Source organism: Bufo bufo, chromosome 5 (assembly GCF_905171765.1).
Source record: "Bufo bufo chromosome 5, aBufBuf1.1, whole genome shotgun sequence".
In the NCBI taxonomy this organism is placed as follows: Eukaryota; Metazoa; Chordata; class Amphibia; order Anura; family Bufonidae; genus Bufo; species Bufo bufo.
This window is the reverse complement of record NC_053393.1, coordinates 547693044-547720944: the sequence shown is the minus strand read 5'-3', so window position 1 is coordinate 547720944 and position 27901 is coordinate 547693044. Positions and strand designations below refer to the sequence as shown.

Below are 27901 nucleotides of genomic sequence, written 5' to 3'. Positions count from 1 at the left end.
TACAGGCAGGGGGGTCAGCAGTGTGCGCCCACTATACAGGCAGGGGGGTCAGCAGTGTGCGCCCACTATACAGGCAGGGGGGTCAGCAGTGTGCGCCCACTATACAGGCAGGGGGGTCAGCAGTGTGCGCCCACTATACAGGCAGGGGGGTCAGCAGTGTGCGCCCACTATACAGGCAGGGGGGTCAGCATTGTGCGCCCACTATACAGGCAGGGGGGGTCAGCATTGTGCGCCCACTATACAGGCAGGGGGGGTCAGCAGTGTGCGCCCACTATACAGGCAGGGGGGTCAGCAGTGTGCGCCCACTATACAGGCAGGGGGGTCAGCAGTGTGCGCCCACTATACAGGCAGGGGGGTCAGCAGTGTGCGCCCACTATACAGGCAGGGGGGTCAGCAGTGTGCGCCCACTATACAGGCAGGGGGGTCAGCAGTGTGCGCCCACTATACAGGCAGGGGGGTCAGCAGTGTGCGCCCACTATACAGGCAGGGGGGTCAGCAGTGTGCGCCCACTATACAGGCAGGGGGGTCAGCAGTGTGCGCCCACTATACAGGAAGGGGGGGCAGGGGGGTCAGCAGTGTGCGCCCACTATACAGGGGGGGGGGGGGTCAGCAGTGTGCGCCCAGTATAGGGGGGGGGTCAGCAGTGTGCGCCCAGTATAGGGGGGGGGGGTCAGCAGTGTGCGCCCAGTATAGGGGGGGGGTCAGCAGTGTGCGCCCAGTATAGGGGGGGGGTCAGCAGTGTGCGCCCAGTATAGGGGGGGGTCAGCAGTGTGCGCCCAGTATAGGGGGGGGGGTCAGCAGTGTGCGCCCAGTATAGGGGGGGGGTCAGCAGTGTGCGCCCAGTATAGGGGGGGGGGCAGCAGTGTGCGCCCAGTATAGGGGGGGGGGCAGCAGTGTGCGCCCAGTATAGGGGGGGGGTCAGCAGTGTGCGCCCAGTATAGGGGGGGGGGTCAGCAGTGTGCGCCCAGTATAGGGGGGGGGGTCAGCAGTGTGCGCCCAGTATAGGGGGGGGTCAGCAGTGTGCGCCCAGTATAGGGGGGGGGTCAGCAGTGTGCGCCCAGTATAGGGGGGGGTCAGCAGTGTGCGCCCAGTATAGGGGGGGGTCAGCAGTGTGCGCCCAGTATAGGGGGGGGTCAGCAGTGTGCGCCCAGTATAGGGGGGGGTCAGCAGTGTGCGCCCAGTATAGGGGGGGGTCAGCAGTGTGCGCCCAGTATAGGGGGGGGTCAGCAGTGTGCGCCCAGTATAGGGGGGGGTCAGCAGTGTGCGCCCAGTATAGGGGGGGGTCAGCAGTGTGCGCCCAGTATAGGGGGGGGGTCAGCAGTGTGCGCCCAGTATAGGGGGGGGGTCAGCAGTGTGCGCCCAGTATAGGGGGGGGGGTCAGCAGTGTGCGCCCAGTATAGGGGGGGGGTCAGCAGTGTGCGCCCAGTATAGGGGGGGGTCAGCAGTGTGCGCCCACTATACAGGCAGGGGGGTCAGCAGTGTGCGCCCACTATACAGGCAGGGGGGGTCAGCAGTGTGCGCCCACTGGGGGGGGGGGGGGGGGGGGGGGGGGGGGGGGGGGGGGGGGCAGCATTGTATACATACACAGAGGCGCATCCCCCGCGGACACGTGCAGCACTCACCCCGGGGCTGGCCGCGGCTCCTCCTCGCTTCTCTCCCCCCGCTCCGGGCTGCTCTCTGACGCCTCCTCTCCGTCGCTCTCTTCCCCGGAGCTGCTCTCCGTAGCGTCCGAGTCGAAGCCTCCCTGGGCCGCCCGCAGCCGGGCCGTGGAGCTGCTCGCCAACCTGTCCAGTTCGGTGTGCGGGGAGCCCGGCAGCCCCGCCGCCCCCCGCTCCGCCAGCAGCTCCACCAGCCCGGCCAGCTGCTGCCTGACGTGCCGCTCCACCTGCTTGGCCTGGATGACCTGCAGCCTCCGGCAGAGCCTGCGGGCCCGGGCTCCGAGCTCCTGCTGCCGGCTGCTCGTGCGGGCCGCCCTCCGCGCGCACAGGGCCCCGGTCTCCGCTCCCTCCCCCGGCCTGTCCTCCACAGGAGTCATCCCGGACTCGGGCACATCCTCCGGCCTCTTGTCTTCGGCCTCCGGCAGCCACCTGCTCTTGCCCGGCCGCTCCGGGGCACAGTCCTCGCTTCGCCCGTTTAGTAGGAGGAGGCTGCCCGCCCCGTTTAGCTCCGGCTTCCACACGGGCAGACCTCGCTCGGTGGCCGGGGACGAGGCGCTCAGCTTCAGCCGGTGGGGAGCTTCCTGTGGGGCTCCAGTTAGCGCCGGGGCCATGTCCGCCATACAGGGAGCTCCGGCGGCGGCGCCGGTGGAGGAGGGGGGCGGCTCACGCGTCACGGTTCCGGGGGTCCCGGGCTCTTCATGGCCCGGCCGCCGGGGGGAGGGGGACACTTCTCAAACCCCCGGCACTCGAAGCGGTAACTCGTAGCCGCGTCTCTTCAGAACGCCCAAAGCGCGGCGGCGAAGGCCTTCTCCCCACCCGGGAAGCCAGGGGAACAAAGCTCCTTTACTCCTCCCCCCGCCTCCTCCTCCATTGCGCGCTTACCCCGCCCGCCGCCATCTTGTGCCGTGCCTGTCACTCCGCGCCCCGGGACCTACCACTACATCCCGACACTATTTAAGAAATGAACAAAAACCCTGAGATGAGTGTTTGTCGCCTTCTTCGTTTACTGTATTATCTATCTATTACTAATAAGGGCGGCAAGCGAAACAAAAGCCGACAGAGGGGAAAAAAACAAAACAATAATCCACCCCTCTCTGCGCCGCTAGTTGGTATAGTCCACGCTGACTGAGGCGTCGTTCTCTCACCCCTATTGCGCACTAGGCTAATCTCATTTTCCCGCCTCCCTCTGCTGACAGAACGCCCCGCCCTTCTCCCTGATTGGTTGAGACGCGAACTCTTTTGTCTCACCGCTTGTGTTTTTTTTCCCCCTACATGTTTCTTTCAGGTTGGCCGCTTGGAAGTCGATGGGCGTGGTTCACTTCCCGCCTTCCATCAATATGATTGACACTCATTTCCACCAATCACCTGAAAGATCACAAATCCCGCCTTTATTTCCACACAGGGGGTTGTCTCAGCTCTGGAGGTGGCATAATGTCTCCTAATGCTCACAAAATCAGAGGGAAAATGAGGTAGAAATATTAGAAAACTGCTCAAGTTTCTTCACAACTTTCTTTTTTTTATCATAGTAAGTAAGATTATTGGTAATTTAAGAAATTTTAGTATTTTCCTTTTAGTAAAAGGGGTGTGGCTTAAAGGTGGATGGGTTTGACAGTAACTTCAGAGGTGCCTCAGCTAATGCTTTTCACCACAGTAGCGTAATTAGGCTTCTGTACGGGACAGATGCCATAGAATGTAGTGTTAAATATCGCTTGACAACTCTTCCCTGACAACTTCTTGGTTGTCGGCACATTGGTCCCTTTCTCTGTTGGTAGGGTCTCCAAAAATCATGGGAAAAGCTGGGAAAGTTCCAATATCTAGAGACCTACCTGTTCATGTGGCGCCTGTGTGGGTCATGTGATGTAGCATACACAGCTGTTCCAGCATTACAGAGGATTTTCAGGATTTCTTCTCGTTTTCCGTATCTTTTCGGTGGCCTGCCATCTGCTACGTTGACTTCCGTCATTCCGAAACCCAAGTTCCCATAAGAGACCGTCCCATTTGATCGTCCTCCAACATCTCCGTCTCTGCAGCTTGTCGACTCCCTGCTCTTATAGGGCCTGCGCACTCCAAGGTCCAATAAGCCAATGTCCATTGACCCGGGCTTTTGTAGGGCCTTTCCCCCGCTATGCTGCTGTATGGTCCTTCGGTCTTCTGATCTGGCTCCTCCTTTGACCTCACCACCTGTCTGCTGCCTGTCCTGACCTTCTGCTTGGTTACTGTGCTGCCTGAACTCCACCAGTCCTTTATGAATGGTTTCTGGCCTGGATACGTTAGGTAATTCTGTCCGCCGCCTCCAGGTGGCGGTCATTACACAAGGTTCTATACAGTTGGCACTGTACTAAGTCTGTATGCCTAGAGCTCCCCCTAGTGGTCACCTCAGCTGTGACAATGTCAGAGTAAGCAGGGGGCCCTCTGTGTGGCACTGCAGTTATGTGTCCTGCCTGCAAGGTAGGTCCTCACCTGTACACCCTGGTCCACACTCCATTGCAGCGGTATCATCAATCACTTTTAACACCCTTAACCCCTTAAGGACTGGGCTCATTTTCACCTTAAGGACCAGGCCATTTTTTGCAAATCTGACCAGTGTCACTTTATGTGTGAATAACTTTAAAACACTTTTACTTATCCTGGCCATTCTGAGATTATTTTTTCGTCACATATTGTACTTCATGACAATGGTAAAATGGAGTAAAAAAAAATAATTTTTATTTATAAAAAAAATACCAAATTTACCAAAAATTTGGAAAAAAGGTTTCAATTTATCTCCTTCTATAATACATAGTAATACCTCCAAAAATAGTTATTACTTTACATTCCCCATATGTCTACTTCATGTTTGGATCATTTTGTGAATGCCATTTTATTTTTTGGGGACGTTAGAAGGCTTAGAAATTTAGAAGTAAATTTTGAAATTTTTCCCAAAATTTCCAAAACCCACTTTTTAAGGACCAGTTCAGGTCTGAAGTTACTTTGTGAGGCTTAGATAATAGAAACCACCCAAAATTGACCCCATTTTAGAAACGACACCCCTCAAGGTATTAAAAACTGATTTTACAAACGTTGTTAACCCTTTAGGTGTTCCACAAGAATTAATGGAAAATGGAGATGAAATTTCCGAATTTCACTTTTTTGGCAGATTTTCCATTTTAATAATTTTTTTCGCTAACAAATCAAGAATTAACAGCCAAACTAAACTCAATATTTTGTGGCCCTGATTCTGTAGTTTACAGAAACACCCCATATGTGGTCGTAAACAGCTGTACGGGCACACGGCAGGGCGCAGAAGGAAAGGAACGCCATATGGTTTTTGGAGGGCAGATTTCACTGGGATAATTTTAAGTTGCCATGTTCCATTTGAAGCCCCCCAGATGCACCCCTAGAGTAGAAACTCCAAAAAAGTGACCCCATTTTGGAAACTACGGGATAAGGTTGCAGTTCTGTTGGTACTATTTTAGGGTACAGATGATTTTTGGTTGCTCTATATTACACTTTTTGTGAGGCAAGGTAACAAAAAATTAGCTGTTTTGGCACCGTTTTTATATTTTGTTATTTACAACGTTCATCTGACAGGTTAGATCATGAGCTATTTTTATAGAGCAGTTTGTTACGGACGCGACAAATACCAAATATGACTACTTTTTTGTTGTTGTTTGTTTCAGTTTTATATAATAAAGCATTTTAGAAAAAAAAAATTTTTTAGTGTCTCCATATTCTGAAAGCCATATTTTTTTTTTTTTTGGGCGAATGTCTTATGTAGGGGCTAATTTTTTTTTGTATGAGATGACTGTTTGATTAGTACTATTTTAGGGTGCATATGACTTTTTGATCGCTTGGTATTACACTTTTTGTGATGTAAGGTGATCAAAAAATGGCTTTTTTAAAACCGTTATTTTTTATTTTTTTTACAGTGTTCATCTGAGGGGTTAGGTCATGTGATATTTTTATAGAGAAGGTTTTTATGGATGCGATACCTAATATGTCTTTTTTATTTACACTAATATAATTTTTGAAACTAAAAAAAAATCATGTTTTAGTGTCTCAATAGTCTGAGAGCCATAGTTTTTTTTATTTTTTGGGCGATTGTCCTATGTAGGGGCTCATTTTCTGCGGGATGAGGTGACGGTTAGATTGGTACTATTTTGGGGGCCATACGCCTTTTTGATCGCTTAGTGTTGCACTTTTAGTGATCTAAGGTGACAAAAATGGCTTTTTTTACACTTTTTTTTTTTTTAATGGTGTCTATCGGACGGGATGGATCATGTTATATATTTATAGAGTCGGCCATTACGGACGCGGCAATATCTAATATGTGTGGTTTTTTTTCAATTTTTTTATTATAAAATTAGGGGAAAGGGGCATTTTTTTCTTTTTTTTACTTGAAACTTAATTTTTTTTATTGAAAACACTTTTTTTAACTTTTTTTTTTAACTTTATTTCTGTCTCACTCTGCAATTCCCTCTGCAATGCATTACAATACATCTGTCATACACTAACAGGTTGCCTAGGAGACGGGCCTGAGGCGCCCGTAGAAGGCAGGTCCCGATGCCATACAGGGCATTGACCAGCCTCTACACGGCATCGGGCTGCCTTGTCACACATCGGGTCCCCGCCACAGCAGCGCGGGGACTCGATGGGCTCCCTCGACCACAAACAACTTCTATGTCGCGGTCAGCGCAGACCACGGCATAGAAGGGGTTAATCTGCAGTGATCGCCGATACAGGGGGGTCCCAGGACCCCCCTCGGCATTGTCACAGGGTGCCTGCTGAATGATTTCAGCAGGCACCCCGTTCCGATCACCGCACAGCAGTGATCGGAAATACACAGGGCGTACCTGTACGCCCTGTGTCCTTAAGGACTCGGACATCAAGGCGTACAGGTATGCCCTGTGTTCGTAAGAGGTTAAAGGGGTTTTCCGGGATTTTCATATTGATAGCCTATCCTGAGAATGTGCCATCGGCGGGGGTCCGACTCCTGACACCTACACCGATCATCTGAGGAAGCTGCCTCACTTACTGGAGCTCTGGTGAGCACCACGGCCTCCTCGCAGCTCACCAAGCACAGCGCCCCCATTGTATAGTGGCTGTTTCGGGTATTGCACATGACTGATGGAGCTAAGCTCTCATTGAGCTCTGTGACCTCTTTGTACAGCAGATCGGTGGTGCCGGGAGTCAATCCCCACTGATCAGATGTGAAAAAGCCCGGAGGACTCCTTTAAGGACCAGAACAATTGATTCCAGTTCTCCTCTTTGCATTGGGGTGGTCATAACTTTTTATCCTGACGTGGCTGCGGCTGTTCTGTAGAGAAGGAGCGGCGGGGGCGTGCTCTACTGCTGCTCTATTACCTCAGGGGCGTGCTCTCCTGCTGCTCTATTACCTCAGGGGCGTGCTCTACTGCTGCTCTATTACCTCAGGGGCGTGCTCTCCTGCTGCTCTATTACCTCAGGGGCGTGCTCTCCTGCTGCTCTATTACCTCAGGGGCGTGCTCTCCTTCTGCTCTATTACCTCAGGGGCGTGCTCTACTGCTGCTCTATTACCTCAGGGGCGTGTTCTACTGCTGCTCTATTACCTCAGGGGTGTGCTCTCCTGCTGCTCTATTACCTCAGGGGCGTGCTCTACTGCTGCTCTATTACCTCAGGGGCATGCTCTACTGCTGCTCTATTACCTCAGGGGCGTGTTCTACTGCTGCTCTATTACCTCAGGGGTGTGCTCTCCTGCTGCTCTATTACCTCAGGGGCGTGCTCTACTGCTGCTCTATTACCTCAGGGGTGTGCTCTCCTGCTGCTCTATTACCTCAGGGGTGTGCTCTCCTGCTGCTCTATTACCTCAGGGGCGTGCTCTCCTGCTGCTCTATTACCTCAGGGGCATGCTCTACTGCTGCTCTATTACCTCAGGGGCGTGCTCTACTGCTGCTCTATTACCTCAGGGGCGTGTTCTACTGCTGCTCTATTACCTCAGGGGTGTGCTCTCCTGCTGCTCTATTACCTCAGGGGCGTGCTCTACTGCTGCTCTATTACCTCAGGGGTGTGCTCTCCTGCTGCTCTATTACCTCAGGGGTGTGCTCTCCTGCTGCTCTATTACCTCAGGGGCGTGCTCTACTGCTGCTCTATTACCTCAGGGGCGTGCTCTACTGCTGCTCTATTACCTCAGGGGTGTGCTCTACTGCTGCTCTATTACCTCAGGGGCGTGCTCTCCTGCTGCTCTATTACCTCAGGGGCGTGCTCTCCTGCTGCTCTATTACCTCAGGGGCGTGCTCTACTGCTGCTCTATTACCTCAGGGGCGTGTTCTACTGCTGCTCTATTACCTCAGGGGTGTGCTCTCCTGCTGCTCTATTACCTCAGGGGCGTGCTCTACTGCTGCTCTATTACCTCAGGGGCGTGCTCTACTGCTGCTCTATTACCTCAGGGGTGTGATCTACCACCACCCTGATGGACTGGTGTCCCAGCAGTCGGACCTCCACCCCTCATGTAATCATCCTCCATACTGGGGATACGTTTATATCTTGGCACATGCCCTTTAAGTGACGGCTTCACCTGGCACAGGACAGGTCAGAGCATGTGACAGGAAACAGTTACTACATCCTGTCACATGACGTGGCTGCTCCAGCATCCAGTACCAGCAGTTGGTCCTGAGGACTGCAAGATGAGCCAGAAGAAAGGTAGATAGCAGGATGAGTGCATGGGACCATCTGTGTGCATGTGTAGGTAGGTGTCAGAGGTAGGTAGGTGTCAGTGTGAGCACAAGGGGAGGTAGGTGTCAGAGTCAGCATATGGGCAGGTAGGGGTCAGAGTCAGCATATGGGCAGGTAGGGGTCAGAGTCAGCATATGGGCAGGTAGGTGTCAGAGTCAGAACATGGGCAGCTAGGTGTCAGAGTCAGAACATGGGCAGGTAGGTGTCAGTGTGAGCACAAGGGGAGGTAGGTGTCAGTGTGAGCACAAGGGGAGGTAGGTGCCAGTGTGAGCACAAGGGGAGGTAGGGGTCAGAGTCAGCACATGAGCAGGTAGGTGTCAGAGTCAGCATATAGGCAGGTAGGTGTCAGAGTCAGCACATGGGCAGGTAGGTGTCAGAGTCAGCACATGGGCAGGTAGGTGTCAGAGTCAGAACATGGGCAGGTAGGTGTCAGAGTCAGCACATGGGCAGGTAGGTGTCAGAGTCAGCACATGGGCAGGTAGGTGTCAGAGTCAGCACATGGGCAGGTAGGTGTCAGAGTCGGCACATGGGCAGGTAGGTGTCAGAGTCAGCACATGGGCAGGTAGGTGTCAGAGTCAGCACATGGGCAGGTAGGTGTCAGAGTCAGCACATGGTAGGTAGGTGTCAGAGTCAGCACATGGTAGGTATACAGCAGTATCAGGTGGCCTATTAGTGTTGATCGCGAATATTCTATTTGCAAATTTTTATCGGGAATATCGGCACTTAGAGAATTTGCGAATATTTAGAATATAGAGCTATATATATATATATTTGTATTCGCGAATATTCTAGTTTTTTTTTCCATCAGTTACCTCCCTTCTTGCTTGTGGGCCAATGAGAAGGCTGCAATGTCTTTGTCTGAGCTTAGCAACATCCCTAGCAACCAATAGGAAAGATGCCTGCCCCTTACTATATAAGAACCTCCCCAGCAGCCCTTTTCTGAGAGAGAGCAGTGACCTCGCTGAGCTCTGCGCTTTCATCTGGATCCTATCCCTTATCCAATTACATTAGTTATCTTATATATAATACAGTTAGTGGGAGATAGTCAGTGTAGGTTATATCCTGATATAGTGGAGCTGATTCCAGTGCAGGGTGTTAGGCAGTGTGATAGGGATTAGTGTCCATACATACAGCTACAGACATAGTGCTGTGATGTCACAACAATACTTAGTGCACCAATCAGTAATATCTACTCAGACCTGATAAAATGTGAAGTTGCAAGTATTGCGCCAAACAATATGCACATCATTAGTGCCGATTTGCGCAATCACGAAAATAATGACTGGAGATCCCGAATTCTAGAATTCCCAAATTTATTGCGAAAAATTCGCGAAAACGAATATTGCCTATGCCGCTCATCACTACTGCCTACAAGGAGGGATCCACCAGGGGCGATGATTCCAGAACGTTTACACCTACCTCTATATATACCCATATACTGTACCTACCTGTGTATATAATCACCTACCTGTATATACACTCCTAGAATACACCTACCTGTGTATATAATCACCTACCTGTGTATACACTCCTAGAATAACCTACCTGTGTATAGAATACACCTACCTGTGTATAGAATAACCTACCTGTGTATATAATCACCTACCTGTATATACACTCCTAGAATACACCTACCTGTGTATATAATCACCTACCTGTATATACACTCCTAGAATACACCTACCTGTGTATATAATCACCTACCTGTACATACACTCCTAGAATTTAATAGAAAGCTTAGACCCTAGCTCCATTTCCCCTGAGGACGCCGCTGGTGCGGTGAAACATGTCGGGGGAGCTGCAAACATAGTTTTTAATATAAGTGACCAAAAGAATGAATGAGCGCGGTGGGGTGGACTGCAGACCCCCTGGCCGCTTATAGAAACATCCAAATGAGGCCTCTTGCACATGGCCCCGTATGTCTTTTTCAGTGTTTTGCGGGCCGCTTTTCCCGGATCCATTTTTCTTTTTCAGTAGTGTTTCCGGTTACGTTTTTCCGTTACGTTTTTCCGTATGGCATATACAGTAATCGCATAGAAAAAATTGAGCTGGGCATAACATTTTCAATAGATGGTTCCGCAAAAATGGAATAGATACGGAAGACATACGGAGTACATTCCATATGTGTTCCGTTTTTTTTTTTTTTAAACCTATTGACTTGAATGGAGCCACGGAACGTGATTTGCGGGCAATAATAGGACGTGTTCTATCTTTCAACGGAACGGAAATACGGAAACGGAATGCATACGGAGTACATTCCGTTTTTTTTTTGTGGAACCATTGAAATGATGGGTTCTGTATACGGACCGTATACGGAATGCAAAAAACGGCCCGTAAACTGAGAAAAAAAACGGTTGTGTGAAAGAGGCCTGAGAAAGAAGATATAGGGATAAGGGATAGAACAGAGCCGAGAGTGACATCATACAATCTGCCATAGATTATAAATGTGCTGGGGGCAACTATCTTCACTGACCAAAAAAATAAATGCAACACTTTCGGTTTTGCTCCCATTTTGCAGGAGCTGAACTCAAAGATCTGAAACATTTTCTATAGACACAAAGGACCCATTACTCTCAAATATTGTTCACAAATCTGTCTAAATCTGTGTTAGCCAGCGCTTCTCCTTTGCCGAGATAATCCATCCCACCTCACAGGTGTGGCATATCAAGGTGCTGATTAGACAGCATGAATATTGCACAGGTGTGCCTTAGACTGCCCACAATAAAAGGCCACTCTGAAATGTGCAGTTTGATCACACAGCACAATGCCACAGATGTCGCAACGTTTGAGAGGGAGCGTGCAGTTGGCATGCTGACTGCAGGAATGTCTACCAGAGCTGTTGCCCGTGCAATGAATGTTCATTTCTCTACCATAAGCCGTCTCCAAAGGCGTTTCAGAGAATTTGGCAGTACATCCAACCGGGCCTCACAACCGCAGACCACGTGTAACCACGCCAGCCCAGGACCTCCACATCCAGCATGTTCACCTCCATGATCGTCTGAGACCAGCCACCCGGACAGCTGCAGCAACAATCGGTTTGCATAACCAAAGAATTTCTGCACAAACAGTCAGAAACCGTCTCAGGGAAGCTCCTCTGCTCGTCGTCCTCATCGGGGTCTGGACCTGACTGCAGTTCGTCGCCGTAACCGACTTGATTGGGCAAATGCTGACATTCTATGGCGTCTGGCACGTTGGAGAGGCGTTCTGTTCACGGATAAGTCCCGGTTTTCACTGTTCAGGGCAGATGGCAGACAGCGTGTGTGGCGTCGTGTGGGTGAGCGGTTTGCTGATGTCAACGTTGTGGATGGAGTGGCCCATGGTGGCGGTGGGGTTATGGTATGGGCAGGCGTATGTTATGGACAACGGACACAGGTGCATTTTATTGATGCCATTTTGAATGCACAGAGATCCCGTGAGGAGATCCTGAGGCCCAATGTTGTGCCATTCATCCACGACCATCGCCTCATGTTGCAGCATGATAATGCACGGCCCCATATTGCAAGGATCTGTACACAATTCCTGGAAGCTGAAAACATCCCAGTTCTTGCATGGCCAGCATACTCACCGGACATGTCACCCATTGAGCATGTTTAGGACGCTCTGGATCGGCGTATACGACAGTGTGTTCCAGTTCCTGCCAATATTCTGCAACTTCGCACAGAGAAGGAGGAGTGGACAAACATTCCACAGGCCACAATCAACAACCGGATCAACTCTATGCCACGGAGATGTGTTACACTGCGTGAGGCAAATGGTGCCCACACCAGATACTGACTGGTTTTATGACCCCCACCCCCCAGTAAGGCAAAACTGTGCACATTTCAGAGTGGCCTTTGATTGTGGACAGTCTAAGGCACACCTGTGAGGTGGGCAGGATTATCTTGGCAAAGGAGAAGTGCTCACTAACACAGATTTAGGCCTCTTTCACACGGGCGTCATGTTTTTTGCCCGGATAAGATGCGGGTGCGTTGCGGGAAAATGCGCGATTTTTCCGCGCGAGTGCAAAACATTGTAATGCGTTTTGCACGCGCGTGAGAAAAATCGGCATCTTTGGTACCCAAACCTGAACTGGGATCAGTGTTCTGTAGATTGTATTATTTCCCCTTATAACATGGTTATAAGGGAAAATAATAGCATTCTGAATACAGAACGCATAGTACAATAGCGCTGGAGGGGTTAAAAATAAAAATGTAACTCACCTTAATCCACTTGTTCGCGCAGCCGGCATCTCTTCTGTCTTCTTTCTTCAGGACCTGGGTAAAGGACCTGTGGTGATGTCACTGGGCTCATCACATGGTCCATCACATGATCTTTTACCATGGTGGTGGATCATGTGACGGGCCGTGTGATGAGCGCAGTGACGTCACCACAGGTCCTTTACCCAGGTCCTGAAGAAAGAAGACAGAAGAGATGCCGGCTGCGCGAACAAGTGGATTAAGGTGAGTTACATTTTTATTTTTTATCCCCTCCAGTCTCCATCCCGATCGTCTCCTAGCAACCATGCGTGAAAATTGCACCGCATCCGCACTTGCTTGCGGATGCTTGCGATTTTCATGCGGCCCCATTCACTTCTATGAAAAACGCAGAATATAGAGCTTGCTGCGATTTTCACGCAACGCACAAGTGATGCGTAAAAATCACCGCTCACGTGCACAGCCCCATAGAAATGAATGGGTCAGGATTCAGTGCGGGTGCAATGCGTTCACCTCCCGCATCGCATCCGCGCGGAATACTCGCCCGTGTGAAAGGGGCCTTAGGCAGATTTGTGAACAATATGACGTTAATATCCCAGTGGGTCCCTCAGAGTAGTTACAGAAATCTATTGTAAAAAAAAGAAACAAATTCACTCAAATGGTCACTTTCAAATTTTATTTTGTTAGTATTTTGGGTAATAGAAACAGTTGTTTTTAATAAATATATATTAAATTTTATGTTTTATAACAAATATGGAAATAGCCTTTGGATATAGTGCACTCCTAGAATACACCTACCTGTGTATATAATCACCTACCTGTGTATACACTCCTAGAATACACCTACCTGTGTATGTAATCACCTACCTGTACATACACTCCTAGAATACACCTACCTGTGTATGTAATCACCTACCTGTACATACACTCCTAGAATACACCTACCTGTGTATGTAATCACCTACCTGTACATACACTCCTAGAATACACCTACCTGTGTATGTAATCACCTACCTGTACATACACTCCTAGAATACACCTACCTGTGTATGTAATCACCTACCTGTGTATACACTCCTAGAATACACCTACCTGTGTATGTAATCACCTACCTGTGTATACACTCCTAGAATACACCTACCTGTGTAGATAATCACCTACCTGTGTATACACTCCTAGAATACACCTACCTGTGTATGTAATCACCTACCTGTACATACACTCCTAGAATACACCTACCTGTGTATGTAATCACCTACCTGTACATACACTCCTAGAATACACCTACCTGTGTATGTAATCACCTACCTGTACATACACTCCTAGAATACACCTACCTGTGTATGTAATCACCTACCTGTGTATACACTCCTAGAATACACCTACCTGTGTATGTAATCACCTACCTGTGTATACACTCCTAGAATACACCTACCTGTGTAGATAATCACCTACCTCTACATACACTCCTAGATGACACAATGCCTCTTCCCCGCCTGTAGCTGCAGTTCCTCTGACGGCCGCTGCTCCTCCAGTGTCGCTGTGGCGGAGTTAGCCGCCCTTCCCGTCCCCTGGTGTCAGTGCTCTTTAGTGATGGCGGCGCCCTCGGTTGTCATGCCGCTGCTCAGCCGGTTGTTATGCCGGGTACATGGGCATCCTGTCCGGCCTCTGTGTTCTGGGATCTACCGCGCTAATCCTCTGAGGGCGGAGGAGAAGCCGGCGGCGGCCGGGGACATGGCGCCAGGTGAGATGTGCGGCGGCTGTCTGGTGCTTGACCTCCACGGCGCTCCCTGCGGTATCGTCCCCTGTCTGACCCTGAGCCTACAGCCCTCCATACCCCGGTAATGTCAGTGCCCCCTCTGCCCTCATCACTGCTGGTGTCTGCCGCAGAGGTCGTGGCGTTGTGTGCCCGTGCCGCCCGCTGGATCCTGGCACTGCTTCTGCCGCTATTCACTGCGGCCTCCCAACCTGTACCCAAGTGTTGCCAGATGCCACCCTCCAGTGGGTAACCTTGGATTGGTGCCCCTCCATGAGATCTGTTTAGTGCTCCCCCTATAGGACGTGGACGCAGTCACCAGACCGATCTACATTTCTACTGACGCCGCTGCTCTCTGTCGCTCGTTGCTGCCCTGCTTACTGACGCCGCTGCTCTCTGTCGCTCGTTGTTGCCCTGCTTACTGACGCCGCCGCTCTCTGTCGCTCGTTGTTGCCCTGCTTACTGACGCCGCCGCTCTCTGTCGCTCGTTGTTGCCCTGCTTACTGACGCCGCTGCTCTCTGTCGCTCGTTGTTGCCCTGCTTACTGACGCCGCTGCTCTCTGTCGCTCGTTGTTGCCCTGCTTACTGACGCCGCTGCTCTCTGTCGCTCGTTGTTGCCCTGCTTACTGACGCCGCTGCTCTCTGTCGCTCGTTGTTGCCCTGCTTACTGACGCCGCTGCTCTCTGTCGCTCGTTGTTGCCCTGCTTACTGACGCCGCTGCTCTCTGTCGCTCGTTGTTGCCCTGCTTACTGACGCCGCTGCTCTCTGTCGCTCGTTGTTGCCCTGCTTACTGACGCCGCTGCTCTCTGTCGCTCGTTGTTGCCCTGCTTACTGACGCCGCTGCTCTCTGTCGCTCGTTGTTGCCCTGCTTACTGACGCCGCTGCTCTCTGTCGCTCGTTGTTGCCCTGCTTACTGACGCCGCTGCTCTCTGTCGCTCGTTGTTGCCCTGCTTACTGACGCCGCCGCTCTCTGTCGCTCGTTGTTGCCCTGCTTACTGACGCCGCCGCTCTCTGTCGCTCGTTGTTGCCCTGCTTACTGACGCCGCCGCTCTCTGTCGCTCGTTGTTGCCCTGCTTACTGACGCCGCCGCTCTCTGTCGCTCGTTGTTGCCCTGCTTACTGACGCCGCCGCTCTCTGTCGCTCGTTGTTGCCCTGCTTACTGACGCCGCCGCTCTCTGTCGCTCGTTGTTGCCCTGCTTACTGACGCCGCCGCTCTCTGTCGCTCGATGTTGCCCTGCTTACTGACGCCGCCGCTCTCTGTCGCTCGTTGTTGCCCTGCTTACTGACGCCGCTGCTCTCTGTCGCTCGTTGTTGCCCTGCTTACTGACGCCGCTGCTCTCTGTCGCTCGTTGTTGCCCTGCTTACTGACGCCGCTGCTCTCTGTCGCTCGTTGTTGCCCTGCTTACTGACGCCGCCGCTCTCTGTCGCTCGTTGTTGCCCTGCTTACTGACGCCGCCGCTCTCTGTCGCTCGTTGTTGCCCTGCTTACTGACGCCGCTGCTCTCTGTCGCTCGTTGTTGCCCTGCTTACTGACGCCGCCGCTCTCTGTCGCTCGTTGTTGCCCTGCTTACTGACGCCGCCGCTCTCTGTCGCTCGTTGTTGCCCTGCTTACTGACGCCGCCGCTCTCTGTCGCTCGTTGTTGCCCTGCTTACTGACGCCGCCGCTCTCTGTCGCTCGTTGTTGCCCTGCTTACTGACGCCGCCGCTCTCTGTCGCTCGTTGTTGCCCTGCTTACTGACGCCGCTGCTCTCTGTCGCTCGTTGTTGCCCTGCTTACTGACGCCGCTGCTCTCTGTCGCTCGTTGTTGCCCTGCTTACTGACGCCGCTGCTCTCTGTCGCTCGTTGTTGCCCTGCTTACTGACGCCGCTGCTCTCTGTCGCTCGTTGTTGCCCTGCTTACTGACGCCGCTGCTCTCTGTCGCTCGTTGTTGCCCTGCTTACTGACGCCGCTTCTCTCTGTCGCTCGTTGTTGCCCTGCTTACTGACGCCGCTGCTCTCTGTCGCTCGTTGTTGCCCTGCTTACTGACGCCGCTGCTCTCTGTCGCTCGTTGTTGCCCTGCTTACTGACGCCGCCGCTCTCTGTCGCTCGTCTGCTTACTGACTCTGTCGCTCGTTGTTGCCCTGCTTACTGATGCCGTCGCTCGTTGCCGCCCAGGTTACTGGCGCCGCTGCTCTCTGTCGCTTGCTGTTGCCCTGCTTACTGGCGCCGCTGCTCGCTGTTGCCCTGCTTACTGGCGCCGCCGCTCTCTGTCGCTCGCTGTTGCCCTGCTTTCTGGCGCCGCTGCTCGCTGTTGCCCTGCTTACTGGCGCTGTCGCTCGCTGTTGCCCTGCTTACTGGCGCCGCCGCTCTCTGTCGCTCGCTGTTGCCCTGCTTACTGGCGCCGCCGCTCTCTGTCGCTCGCTGTTGCCCTGCTTACTGGCGCCGCCGCTCTCTGTCGCTCGCTGTTGCCCTGCTTACTGGCGCCGCCGCTCTGTCGCTCGTTGTTGCCCTGCTTACTGATGCCGTCGCTCGTTGCCGCCCAGGTTACTGGCGCCGCTGCTCTCTGTTGCCCTGCTTACTGACGCCCGCTGCTCTCTCGCTCGTTGCCGCCCAGGTTACTGGCGCCGCTGCTCCCTGTCGCTCGTTGCCGCCCAGGTTACTGGCGCCGCTGCTCTCTGTCGCTCGCTGTTGCCCAGGTTACTGACGCCGCTGCTCTCTGTCGCTCGTTGCCGCCCAGGTTACTGGCGCCGCTGCTCTCTGTCGCTCGCTGTTGCCCAGGTTACTGGCGCCGCTGCTCTCTGTCGCTCGCTGTTGCCCTGCTTACTGACGCCGCTGCTCTCTGTCGCTCGTTGCCGCCCAGGTTACTGGCGCCGCTGCTCTCTGTCGCTCGCTGTTGCCCAGGTTACTGAGTTGTAGTTCTATTCAGCGTACGCCCCTATTCCCGTGCCCCAATCTTCTCTGGTGTTTAACCCTTTATTTTCTTCCTCAGTAGACACAAATCTCCTAAAACAGTTCCCGTCTCCGAAGAACCTGCTGCACTGCGTCATCAGCCAGGGCCTGCGGACGTCACAGGTGCGGGACAAGCTGACCTACACCCACAGCGGCAGCGGCAGCAAAAACGTGAGTGCCCCTCTCCCCCGACTACACAGAATTGTCATTCCTCAGCATCTTCAGTATCTCTGCTTGCTGTCAGTGATTCTGACATTATTTGTGGAGGCTCCCACTGATCCTGAGGACAGAGGTCCTGATGGCGCGACAGATCGAGCATGCGCCCCGCCAACTCTATGGGGCTGTTCACACCGCGCCTCTTGCTGGAGGATTGTGGTGCAGACGGCTGCAGTGTTTATTGAGTAGTTTCCGTCGCCCATTAATTCCAATATGAGGCAGCGCAGGGGATGGCAGAGCGGCGGTTTAAAGCTACAACCGCTCCGAGAAGGGATCCCGCTCAATAAACTGCTCGGTGGACAGACAGAGGAACATAGGACCAGGGGTCAGACCTCCACCGAGCAGACGCATCCCCTATCCTGTGGTCAGTGTTTGTAATGGGACAACCCCTTTATGATGAGCGGAGGTCTCGCTGGGACTACAGTGGTTGATATTCTAGGACTTTGTGATGTTTGCGGTCTCGTTTCTCCCTCGTCCTCTTCATCTGCACCGTTTTTCTTTTAGAGAGTCACTCTTCGCCTAAAATGGCCAAAACTCATTGAAGTAGAAGGTTATGGACCAAAAAAGATCGATGCGGAGCGGCAGGCGGCGGCCATGGCGTGTAAGATACTACAGGTGAATGTATAAGAAAGTTGTACTAATGTCGCCCTCCACTGCCACCTGGTGGTCATTCTGAGAATGCAGCCAGAGCTCAGCGCACTGGCCTAATGTGTTTGACCCTGATCTGCAGCCACTTAGGGCAGAGATGTTGTAACTGTAAGTGAGCGGATGATGAGAGAATCCTCCGCGGTCCATCCTGAGAGGCCGGATAAACATTGCATTGTATTTTCCCAATAAAAAATATATCAGCTTTACAAAATTGGAGACTACAGGGCGGATGTTGTGTCTGTCTTTGCAGGATCTTGGATTGCTGGAGCCGAGTAATCCAGCGCAGATCGGAGACGATGCGGAACCCGTCTCTTCACGGACAAGAACGAGGATCCGAGAGTCCAGGTAGAGTTATAATAGGGTTTGGATCAGTATCGCCAAAACTAGGGGCCGGCACCCTGCTATCTTTATGAAGCGGGTGCCACAGGCAGTGCTTCAGGTATTGACAGGGACTCCTTATAACTGTGCACCAGCAGAATAGTGAGTGCAGCTCTGGAGTATAATACAGGATGTAACTCAGGATCAGTACAGGATAAGTAATGTATGTACACAGTGACTCCACCAGCAGAATAGTGAGTGCAGCTCTGGAGTATAATACAGGATGTAACTCTGGATCAGTACAGGATAAGTAATGTATGTACACAGTGACTGCACCAGCAGAATAGTGAGTGCAGCTCTGGAGTATGATACAGGATGTAACTCAGGATCAGTACAGGATAAGTAATGTAATGTATGTGCACAGTGACTGCACCAGCAGAATAGTGAGTGCAGCTCTGTAGTATAATACAGGATGTAACTCAGGATCAGTACAGGATAAGTAATGTATGTACACAGTGACTGCACCAGCAGAATAGTGAGTGCAGCTCTGGAGTATGATACAGGATGTAACTCAGGATCAGTACAGGATAAGTAATGTATGTACACAGTGACTGCACCAGCAGAATAATAAGTGCAGCTCTGGAGGATAATACAGGATGTAACTCAGGATCAGTACAGGATAAGTAATGTATGTACACAGTGACTGCACCAGCAGAATAGTGAGTGCAGCTCTGGAGTATAATACAGGATGTAACTCAGGATCAGTACAGGATAAGTAATGTATGTACACAGTGACTGCACCAGCAGAATAGTGAGTGCAGCTCTGGAGTATAATACAGGATGTAACTCAGGATCAGTACAGGATAAGTAATGTATGTACACAGTGACTGCACCAGCAGAATAGTGAGTGCAGCTCTGGAGTATAATACAGGATGTAACTCAGGGTCAGTACAGGATAAGTAATGTAATGTATGTACACAGTGACTGCACCAGCAGAATAGTAAGTGCAGCTCTGGAGTATAATACAGGATGTAACTCAGGATCAGTACAGGATAAGTAATGTATGTACACAGTGACTCCACCAGCAGAATAGTGAGTGCAGCTCTGGGGTATAATACAGGATGTAACTCAGGATCAGTAATGTATGGTCATGTTTAGGGATGAGCGAATCAACTTCAGATGAAACATCTGAAGTTGATTCACATAATACTTTGTTTAAATGCTGTATGGGGCGGGCGCTCCGTACAGTATTAGAATGTATTGGCTCAGATGAGCTGAAGTTATTACTTCACTTCATAAATCAATTTCTACTGTAAAAAAAACATTTCCCGAGCTCTGGGTCAGTTCCAAGCTACGAGTTTGGGAAATGTTTTTTTACAGTAGAAATTGATGAAGTTATTATGTGAAGTCTTGCGAGACTTCGTTAAGTAATAACTTTGGCTCATCTGAGCCAATACATTCTAATACTGTACGGAGCGCTCACTGTATACAGTATTCAAGCGAATTATTATGTGAATCGACTTCGGATGTTTCATCCCGTGTCATGTTGGTCAGTGGCCAATAGTCGCTGTTATTTTATGTTTGTTGCTTTGTCTCTTTAGGGTTGTCCCAGTGGAAGTGTCCGATGGAGATGCAGAAGCCGCCCGGTGTCTCCGTGTGTTCTCCAATCCCAAACATCTGCTCTCCTCCGTCATTCAAGTGGCCACCTCGTGCAGTTCTGCGGTACGTCACTTGTGCTAACACACAATGATCTTTAGCTGTGACCTCCCATCTGTGTCTGTGACTCTCCAGTTGTTGTGGACTGTGACCCCCTGTGTAGTTGTGGACTGTTATTTATATATATATATATATATATATTTTTTTTTCTCTTGCAGGATTACGTGAAATACCAGCACGTAGGAGGGCGAATCAAGACCTGCCAGCTGACCCTCAGCTGGCCTGAACCTTTGACCTTCGTTGCGAGGGGCCAGCGCCGGACTGAAGCTGAGAGGAAAGCTGCCGCCCTCGCCTGTCAGAAGCTAAAGGTTCGTGCTTGGGCTTGTGCGGCCCCTTACAGCAGTGTCCCCCAACTCCAGTCCTCAGGGCCCACCTACCGGTTATGATTTGAGAATACCCAGTACTAAGGAAATCCTAAAAACTTGACTGGCAGGTGGCCCCCGAGGACTGGAGTTGAGGAACACGGTCTTACAGGGATGGGATTGATTGTTTGTATGTATCTAGCTCTCTACAGCGCCACCTATGGATACTTTACCCTGAAAATCAGCGTCCGTGTGGAGACATTGGTGGGAATATAGCAACTTTTTAAAGCGTTGTGTCCCTGACCATTTTTTTTTATCAATTGCACCAGAAAATTGGCTCCTAAAAAATCGGACTCCTCTTCTGAAACGCCAGTCTTAGGAAATCTTCCTATTTACTTACACGGGGACTTAGATCTTATCCCCAGCATGCACTGCTTGAGAGCCTCCTGATTACTCTTCCCGAGGAGATCCAGTATCGGCACTGAATGCTGCTGGATCCTGGGCTGTGTCCCTATCATTCGCCTCCTACATAGGGATCAGTAGAAGATCACAACCTAAATCTGACTGCACTGTGTACTACAGCTAAGGCCTCGTGCACACGACCATGTTTTTGGCCCAAATGCGATCCACATTTTGTACGGATCAACTACAGACCCATTTATTTCAATAGGGCCACCAAAGATGCGGACTGCACACCGCCTGTTCTGTTGGCCCGCAAAAAAGTAGAAGGCTAGAACATTTTTTAGAAGGTTACAAAAATAATAATTGCGGCATGCACACATCCGGGATCTGCAAATTGTGAAACACTTCATGGTCGTGTGCATGAGGCCTAACAGACTGAGAAGGTTAGGGGGAAGCAGAAAGTATTGTGCTTGCTCTGGGGTTGCCATGTTGGCATCAGCAGACTAAAGCCTCTTGCACACAAACGTTTATTGCTTCCATTCCGTTTTTGCGGATTCCCTTTGCGGTCCGTATGTGGATCCATTCACTTCAATGGGTCAGCAAAAACAACGGAAGGTACTCCATATGCATTCCATTTCCGTTCTGTTCAAAGATAGAACATGTCCTATTATTGCCCGCAAATCACGTTCCGTGGCTTCATTCAAGTCAATGGTTCCACAAAAAAAAAGCGGAATGCATCCGTATGTCTTCCTTATCCGTTCCGTTTTTGCGGAACCATCTACTGAAAATGTTATGCCCAGCCAAATTTTTTTAATGTACTTATTGTTTAAACATAAGGCTCCATTCAGACGTCCGGATCCGTTCCGCAATTATGCTGAACGGGTGTGGACCCATTTATTTTCACTTCCGTTCCGCGGCGCCGCAAAAAAATAGAACATGTCAATAGCGGACAATAATAGGCATTTTCTATTATAGTGGATCTGCAAAACACTTAGACGTGTGAATGGACCCTTACTGTTTGCTTCCGTCTGCGATCCTCAAAAAATGGATCCCAAACGGCGAAACGGAAACACTACTGAAACAAAAAAAACGGAAAACTGATAAGTTTGAAACGGACCGCAAAAAACATACGGTCGTGTGCAAGAGGCCTAACTCAGTATGGACTGACGTGATGAGAACATAAATCTTGGCGATTTTGCCCCCAAAAAAAAAATCTTGGTTGTTTTTCGATTTTTCTCGAATTTCTTTTTCCTCTAGCCCTATCTTTATTATTTATTTGCGGATGTAGCCGTATGAGGGCTTATTTTTTTGTGGGGCGAATCGTATTTTTTGTGACCATTCTGGGGCACCTATAGATGAACTTTTATTATTTTTTGTTGGGCGATAATGGAATAAAAAGCTTTAAATTTGTGGCTTTCGCGATGCATGTTTTTCTGCGCGGCCATAAACCTCTTGGTTTCTACACACACACACACACACACACACACACACGAACACACACACACACACGAACACACACACACACACGAACACACACACACACGAACACACACGAACACACGAACACACACACACACACGAACACACACACACACACGAACACACACGAACACACACATGAACACAGACACACATGAACTCACACACACACAGTATATACAGTACATGCCTATACGTACACTCTTCCTTACATACACACAGTGGTACATGTTACATACAGATAGTATGTGCGTGTAAAAAAAAAGAGTCCGGGCCCCTGACGCATTTGCAATAGGTGGGTAAGACGCAGTGATGTGGTAGTATGTCACCATGGGGGTGGAGACCGGGTGGGCAGGTGAGTCCATCACTGAAATGGGGCCCATGCAGTTTAATTTATGTGACGTGAGCAGGCCCCGTGTGCCTGGGCTGAACAGAAGCCACCAGCGGGGCCTGTCGGCAGTACCGTCTGTCCTGCCCTGTTGGCGGCCGTGGCAACACATCAGCGTTTGTTGGGAGGTCGATGGTGACAGGGAGCCTCTGTAACTGCCTAGATGCCATGATCACTACTGACTGCGGCTTCTAGGGTGTTAAGTGGCCAGCCATTACAGCGGGAGCCCGGACACAGTCAGCACTGGTGATCTGGTGCACTGTATCAGCGCAGCCTGTGTGGGCGTCTCTTCAGTCCCTGGTGCGGGTGATGGGAGCTGAAAACAGTGTACAGGCTGAGCTAATGTAATGCTCCAGAAGGAAACATTTGGATAGGACTATTTAAAAAAAATCAATATCGCCAGTTTCTAAAAAGGTGAATTTAGTTGATCGCCCAGCCCTACTGACGAGACTGGAGGTCACATGGCAGGAGGCCAATACAGAGTTAGTATTGGTATTGGTACCATGGCAACCCCAGAGCAAGCACAATATTATATATATATATATATATATATATATATATATATATATATATATATATATATATATATATTTTTTTTAATTAGTCATTTGTGACTTTGGTTTTGTTTCCTATTTTTAGGACCTGGGACTCCTCGACCCCCACAATCAGCCCCTGACCAACGTCATGTACAACATCTCATCAGTGCAGAAAGTTAAAGAACAGCATAGACAAGCAAAGAGGTTCCAGGTTCCCGAGCACCTGCTGCAGAGGATTGAGGATTATTTCTGGAGGGTAAGTCTGCCGAGTCCATTTTGAGGGGTGCCTTACCATTCACTGCCCCTTCCTTAAAATGTAAATTTCCTTATATGTTATACTCTAGTCACATCCAGAGCTGCTTTCAACATCCTCTCCTCCTGGTTGCCTTTACAGTTTATATTTTGACCAGATTGCTGTAACTGGGTCTTTACTATCTGAGCGCCCTCAATGCTTTGCTGTCTGGTATCTTGCTGAATAGCGGCTGCAGCTTTAAGGGTCCATCCACGGATCCACAAAACACGGACAACTGCAATGTGCGCTCTGCATTTTGCGGACCGCACATTGCCGGCACTAATAGAATATGCCTATTCTTGTCCGCAAGTGTGGACATGTTCTATTTTTTTCGGGAACGGAATTGCGGACCCGGAAGTGCGGGTCCACAATTCCGTATCTGGGCAGCATATCGTGCTGCTCCATAGAAATGAATGGGTCCGCAATTCCGTTCTGCAAAATGCGGAACGAAATTGCGGACGTGTGAATGGGCCCTAAATGTGACTGGAGTATAATGTGTAAAATAAGCCTTTTTAAAGTTCTTGATTATTTTAGGGGGATTTATTCTGAATTTCTTCATTTTTTTTTTTCCAGTTTCCCTTAGAGCCCGGCACTAGATCGCGTTTCCAAGAGGATTACGATGAGGCCTCATCTATGGAGGCGTCAGATGAGTCCTGTGCGTCCTCTGATTTCTCTGACCCAATCACCGGCCGCCCGTACATTCCGCTATCTGAGGCCGAAGCTTCCCATATCAGCCTCTCCCTGGAAGAAAGGTGGGACAGCAGTATCGCCCTACAGGAGCTGCCCACTGACGGGCATCGTGAGCTCATCCTGTCCGCCATTAAGAAACATCAAGTGGTGGTGATCGCCGGGGACACCGGATGTGGCAAAACCACCCGCATCCCGCGCTACATCCTGGAGGACGCTATCCTGAGTGGCCACGGCGCTCAGTGTAACATGCTAATCACTCAGCCCCGAAGGATCAGTGCCGTGTCCGTGGCTCACCGTGTGGGCCAAGAATTGGGGCCGAGCCTACGCCGTAACGTGGGCTATCAGGTCAGACTGGAGAGTGATCTGCCGCCACGCGGGGGCGCCCTCCTCTTCTGCACTGTTGGGGTGCTGCTAAAGAAGCTGCAGACGAATCCAGAGCTGGAAGGGGTGAGCCACGTGGTGGTGGATGAGGTGCATGAGCGGGACGTGAACACGGACTTCCTGCTTATCCTCCTCCAGCAAGTTCTAGACTTGAACCCCAACCTCAAGATCGTCCTGATGAGCGCCACCGGCGACAACGAACGCATCTCCCGCTACTTTGGAGACTGCCCGATTGTGAGGGTGCCGGGATTTATGTACCCCGTGAAGGAGCATTATCTGGAAGATATCTTACCTGTGCTGGGACGGAGGTCCTACCAAAAGCCACAGGTATGTACAGGAGGTGTCCAGGTAAATTAAAGGGGTATTCCCAATATATGCGTGTCCACCATTCCACAGGACAGGGGATAACGGATTGGCAGGGGTCCTTCCACTGGGACCCCCACTGATCACTAGAATGGGGGCCCCGTAAAACCCCCATAATGAATGGAACAGATGGTCGGACATTCATTTCTATGGGAGTTAGCCAAGCGCTTGAGACATGAATGGAGAGATTATCCCAAATATCCTTTAGAGCTCGGCCATCAGCGCCGCCGATATTCTAAAATTCGAAATTTATTAAAGAAAGGACACGGCAACGCATTTCGATGTGGACATCACATCTTCCTCTAGCCATAAAACATACATAAGGCTACGTTAAAAATGTCCGTGTGACGGAACCTATTATTAAGGTCTATGTCCTATTTTTGGCCATTTTTTTTTTTATGGCCAGACAGACCTCATTCAAATCAATGGGACAGTTTTTAACAGCCGCTTAGACAAGAGCGCACGGTGGTTAAAAACGGATACGCTACTTCAGTATGGCCCTTTTAGGGTTTAAAAATTAAAATAAATCACTTGCCTCATCCACTTGCAAGCGCAGAAGCAGTTGCTTTGCTATTGATTGTGAAGGACCTGCGCTCAGCGTGATGACATCACCGCGTGATCATGTTGGGGGAGCGCGCAATGCCGTAATCGCGTCCTTCTTAATCCAGAGCGAAGTGACTGCCCCTGCGCATGCAAGAGGTGGTGGATGAGGTGCATGAGCGGGACATTTATGGTCCTTAAGGGGTTAAAGAGTTCGTCCAGGGTCAGAAAGACGTGGCCGATTTCTTCCAAAAACGGAGCCTATCGGCAGGTCGTGTGCAGCTCGGCCTCTGTCTCTGGAGGAGGACGGCCATATGTTCAGACCCCCTTCTGAGATTTTCTCTTGTTTTCAGACTCGCGAGGAATGTGTCCCGGACCTGGATCTGATCAGTGACGTCATCCTTCAAATCGACAAGTGTGGCCCTCCAGGTGAGCCCCAAGAAAGGTCTCTGTGAGTTTACAGGTGGAGCAGACCTGGTTGCCATGTAGGGATTTCCACGTTTGCCCCGAGTGGCTCCCCCCCCTCCCCCCCCCCCCCCCCCCCAGACTGTGTTAGTGCACGGGAGAGACCTCCTATTGCTGATCTCTGTATCCTCTGCCTCGTAGGGGGGATTCTCTGCTTCCTTCCCGGCTGGCAGGAGATTCGCCGCGTACAAGAGATTCTGCAGCAGCAGAGGAACAGACAACACCTGATCCTACCAGGTGGGTGGTGTGAACTCTCTGCAAAACTGCGCATGATTTTCCGGTGGGATTGGCTTGAACAGACTAAACAGGGTTTGTTTGTAGTCTGTAACCATAGAAACGCATAGATCTGCATAAGAGCTGTAGCCTGAAATGGGAGGAAAATTTGAATCAAGAGCGTCCAGCTTCTAGATTAAAGAAAGGATGCAAAAGTATACACGCCCTTTCATTCATGTGAAAATGTCACCTCTGTTTCTCTCAACAGTTCACTCCAACATCCCCTTGATGAACCAGCAGGCCATATTCGAGTGCCCGCCTCCTGGCGTTCGTAAAATCGTCCTTGCTACAAATATCGCGGAGACGTCGGTCACCATCGACGACATTGTACACGTGGTCGACACCGGAATGCACAAAGAACAGCGGTACGACCTCAAGACAAAGGTAGGACCAGTATCTCCTGCAGTGACCATTCCTACCACTAGTTGGCTCCTTTACCTGTTTTTGGTATTGCAAGTAAAAAAGATATCCTTGTGATATCCAACCTAAGGAAATGCTGGGAGTTGTAGTTTTGCATCAGCTGAAGAGTCACTAGCGCACATGATGGTACTACATGTAGACGTTATCTGTATGTTGAGCCTCTGCTGTCTGCTGCAGGTCTCATGTCTGGACACCACCTGGGTGTCTAAGTCCAACGTGACCCAGAGACGTGGCCGAGCCGGACGCTGCCAGCCAGGGTTCTCCTACCATCTGTTCACCCGCGAGCAGCATCAGGCCATGCCCACCTTCCAGGTGGCGGAGATACTACGGATACCATTGGAGAACCTGGTGGTCCAGGCCAAGATTCACACCCCAGAGATGACGGTGAGATGCTGCCCGCCCGCACCAGGCGGCTGCCCGTTGCTTTGTCAGTAATATTTCATCTAGTTTTTCCTTGATTCAGGCTGTAGAGTTCCTCTCTCAAGCCCTGGAGAGTCCCGACCGCCACGCTGTCATGGACGCCGTGCGATTCCTGCAGGAGATCAGTATGTGACACATTATCCCGGGGTATTTAGAGGGGGGAGCATCGTACTGGTTGTAATAAGACCCTGTGTAGCCTCATTCCAGCTCCCTTTAGAATCCAGGCTCTCGGTCTGTATGTAGGTTCTCATTGATGCTTTAGCTACTCGCGGCCATGAACAGATTGGTGCTGAGCGTGTGCGTACACACAGCAGCCAGTCAGAGCAAGCAGAGCTGCAGGGTAAAACATGGAGGAAGGAGAGGGTAGCAACCTAAGCCTTTGATAAGACAGGAGGAGGTTTTCAGAATACCTCGGACTCCAATAGACAATCACTGATCATAAGTGTTCTAATGGAGCAGAGCTGCAGTATAAACCATAGTGTGGAGGTGTGCACGTATATGACCTGACAAGTTTACTAATGCTTCCGTCTCCAGGGGTCCTGGATAAAAACGAAGAGCTGACGCTGCTAGGCCAACGTGTCGCCAGCATCTCGACTGACCCCAGCCTAGCAAAGGCCATTGTGCTGGCCTCTATATTCCGCTGCCTGCACCCGCTGCTGGTCATCGTGGCCTGTCTTACCAAGGACCCATTTCTGGGTGGAATAATGAACAGGACAGAAGTGAACAAGGTGAGACGGACCAAGAGGGGGTGCTGCCTTCTGCAGTTATTATTTCCTCCACTAGGTGGCTGCGAGGGATAATGCAGGTGCCAGGTTTTCTATCATCTAG

At 50.8% G+C, this 27901-nt stretch overlaps 2 protein-coding genes across 2 annotated transcripts in view; one reads left to right on the top strand and one right to left on the bottom strand.

Moving 5' to 3' along the window:
- The window catches only part of LOC121002633, a 69741-nt gene extending 66988 nt beyond the window's left edge, over positions 1–2753 (bottom strand). Inside the window, exon 1 of the mRNA XM_040434072.1 lies at positions 1623–2753. Within this exon, the coding sequence (XP_040290006.1) occupies positions 1623–2278 (656 nt within the window). The 5' untranslated portion in view covers positions 2279–2753. The remainder of the gene's footprint in view (positions 1–1622) is intronic.
- Positions 2754–14134: 11381 nt separating this feature from the next.
- Positions 14135–27873, top strand: DHX30 (DExH-box helicase 30). Its single transcript, XM_040434071.1, has 14 exons — positions 14135–14285; positions 17265–17395; positions 17945–18055; positions 18339–18433; positions 20008–20128; positions 20281–20430; positions 23333–23485; positions 24095–24919; positions 25849–25924; positions 26102–26197; positions 26442–26617; positions 26831–27037; positions 27117–27198; positions 27608–27873. Exons 1-14 carry the CDS (start codon positions 14135–14137, stop codon positions 27871–27873), a joined length of 2640 nt encoding a protein of 879 aa, XP_040290005.1.
- The last annotated feature ends 28 nt before the right edge of the window (positions 27874–27901 follow it).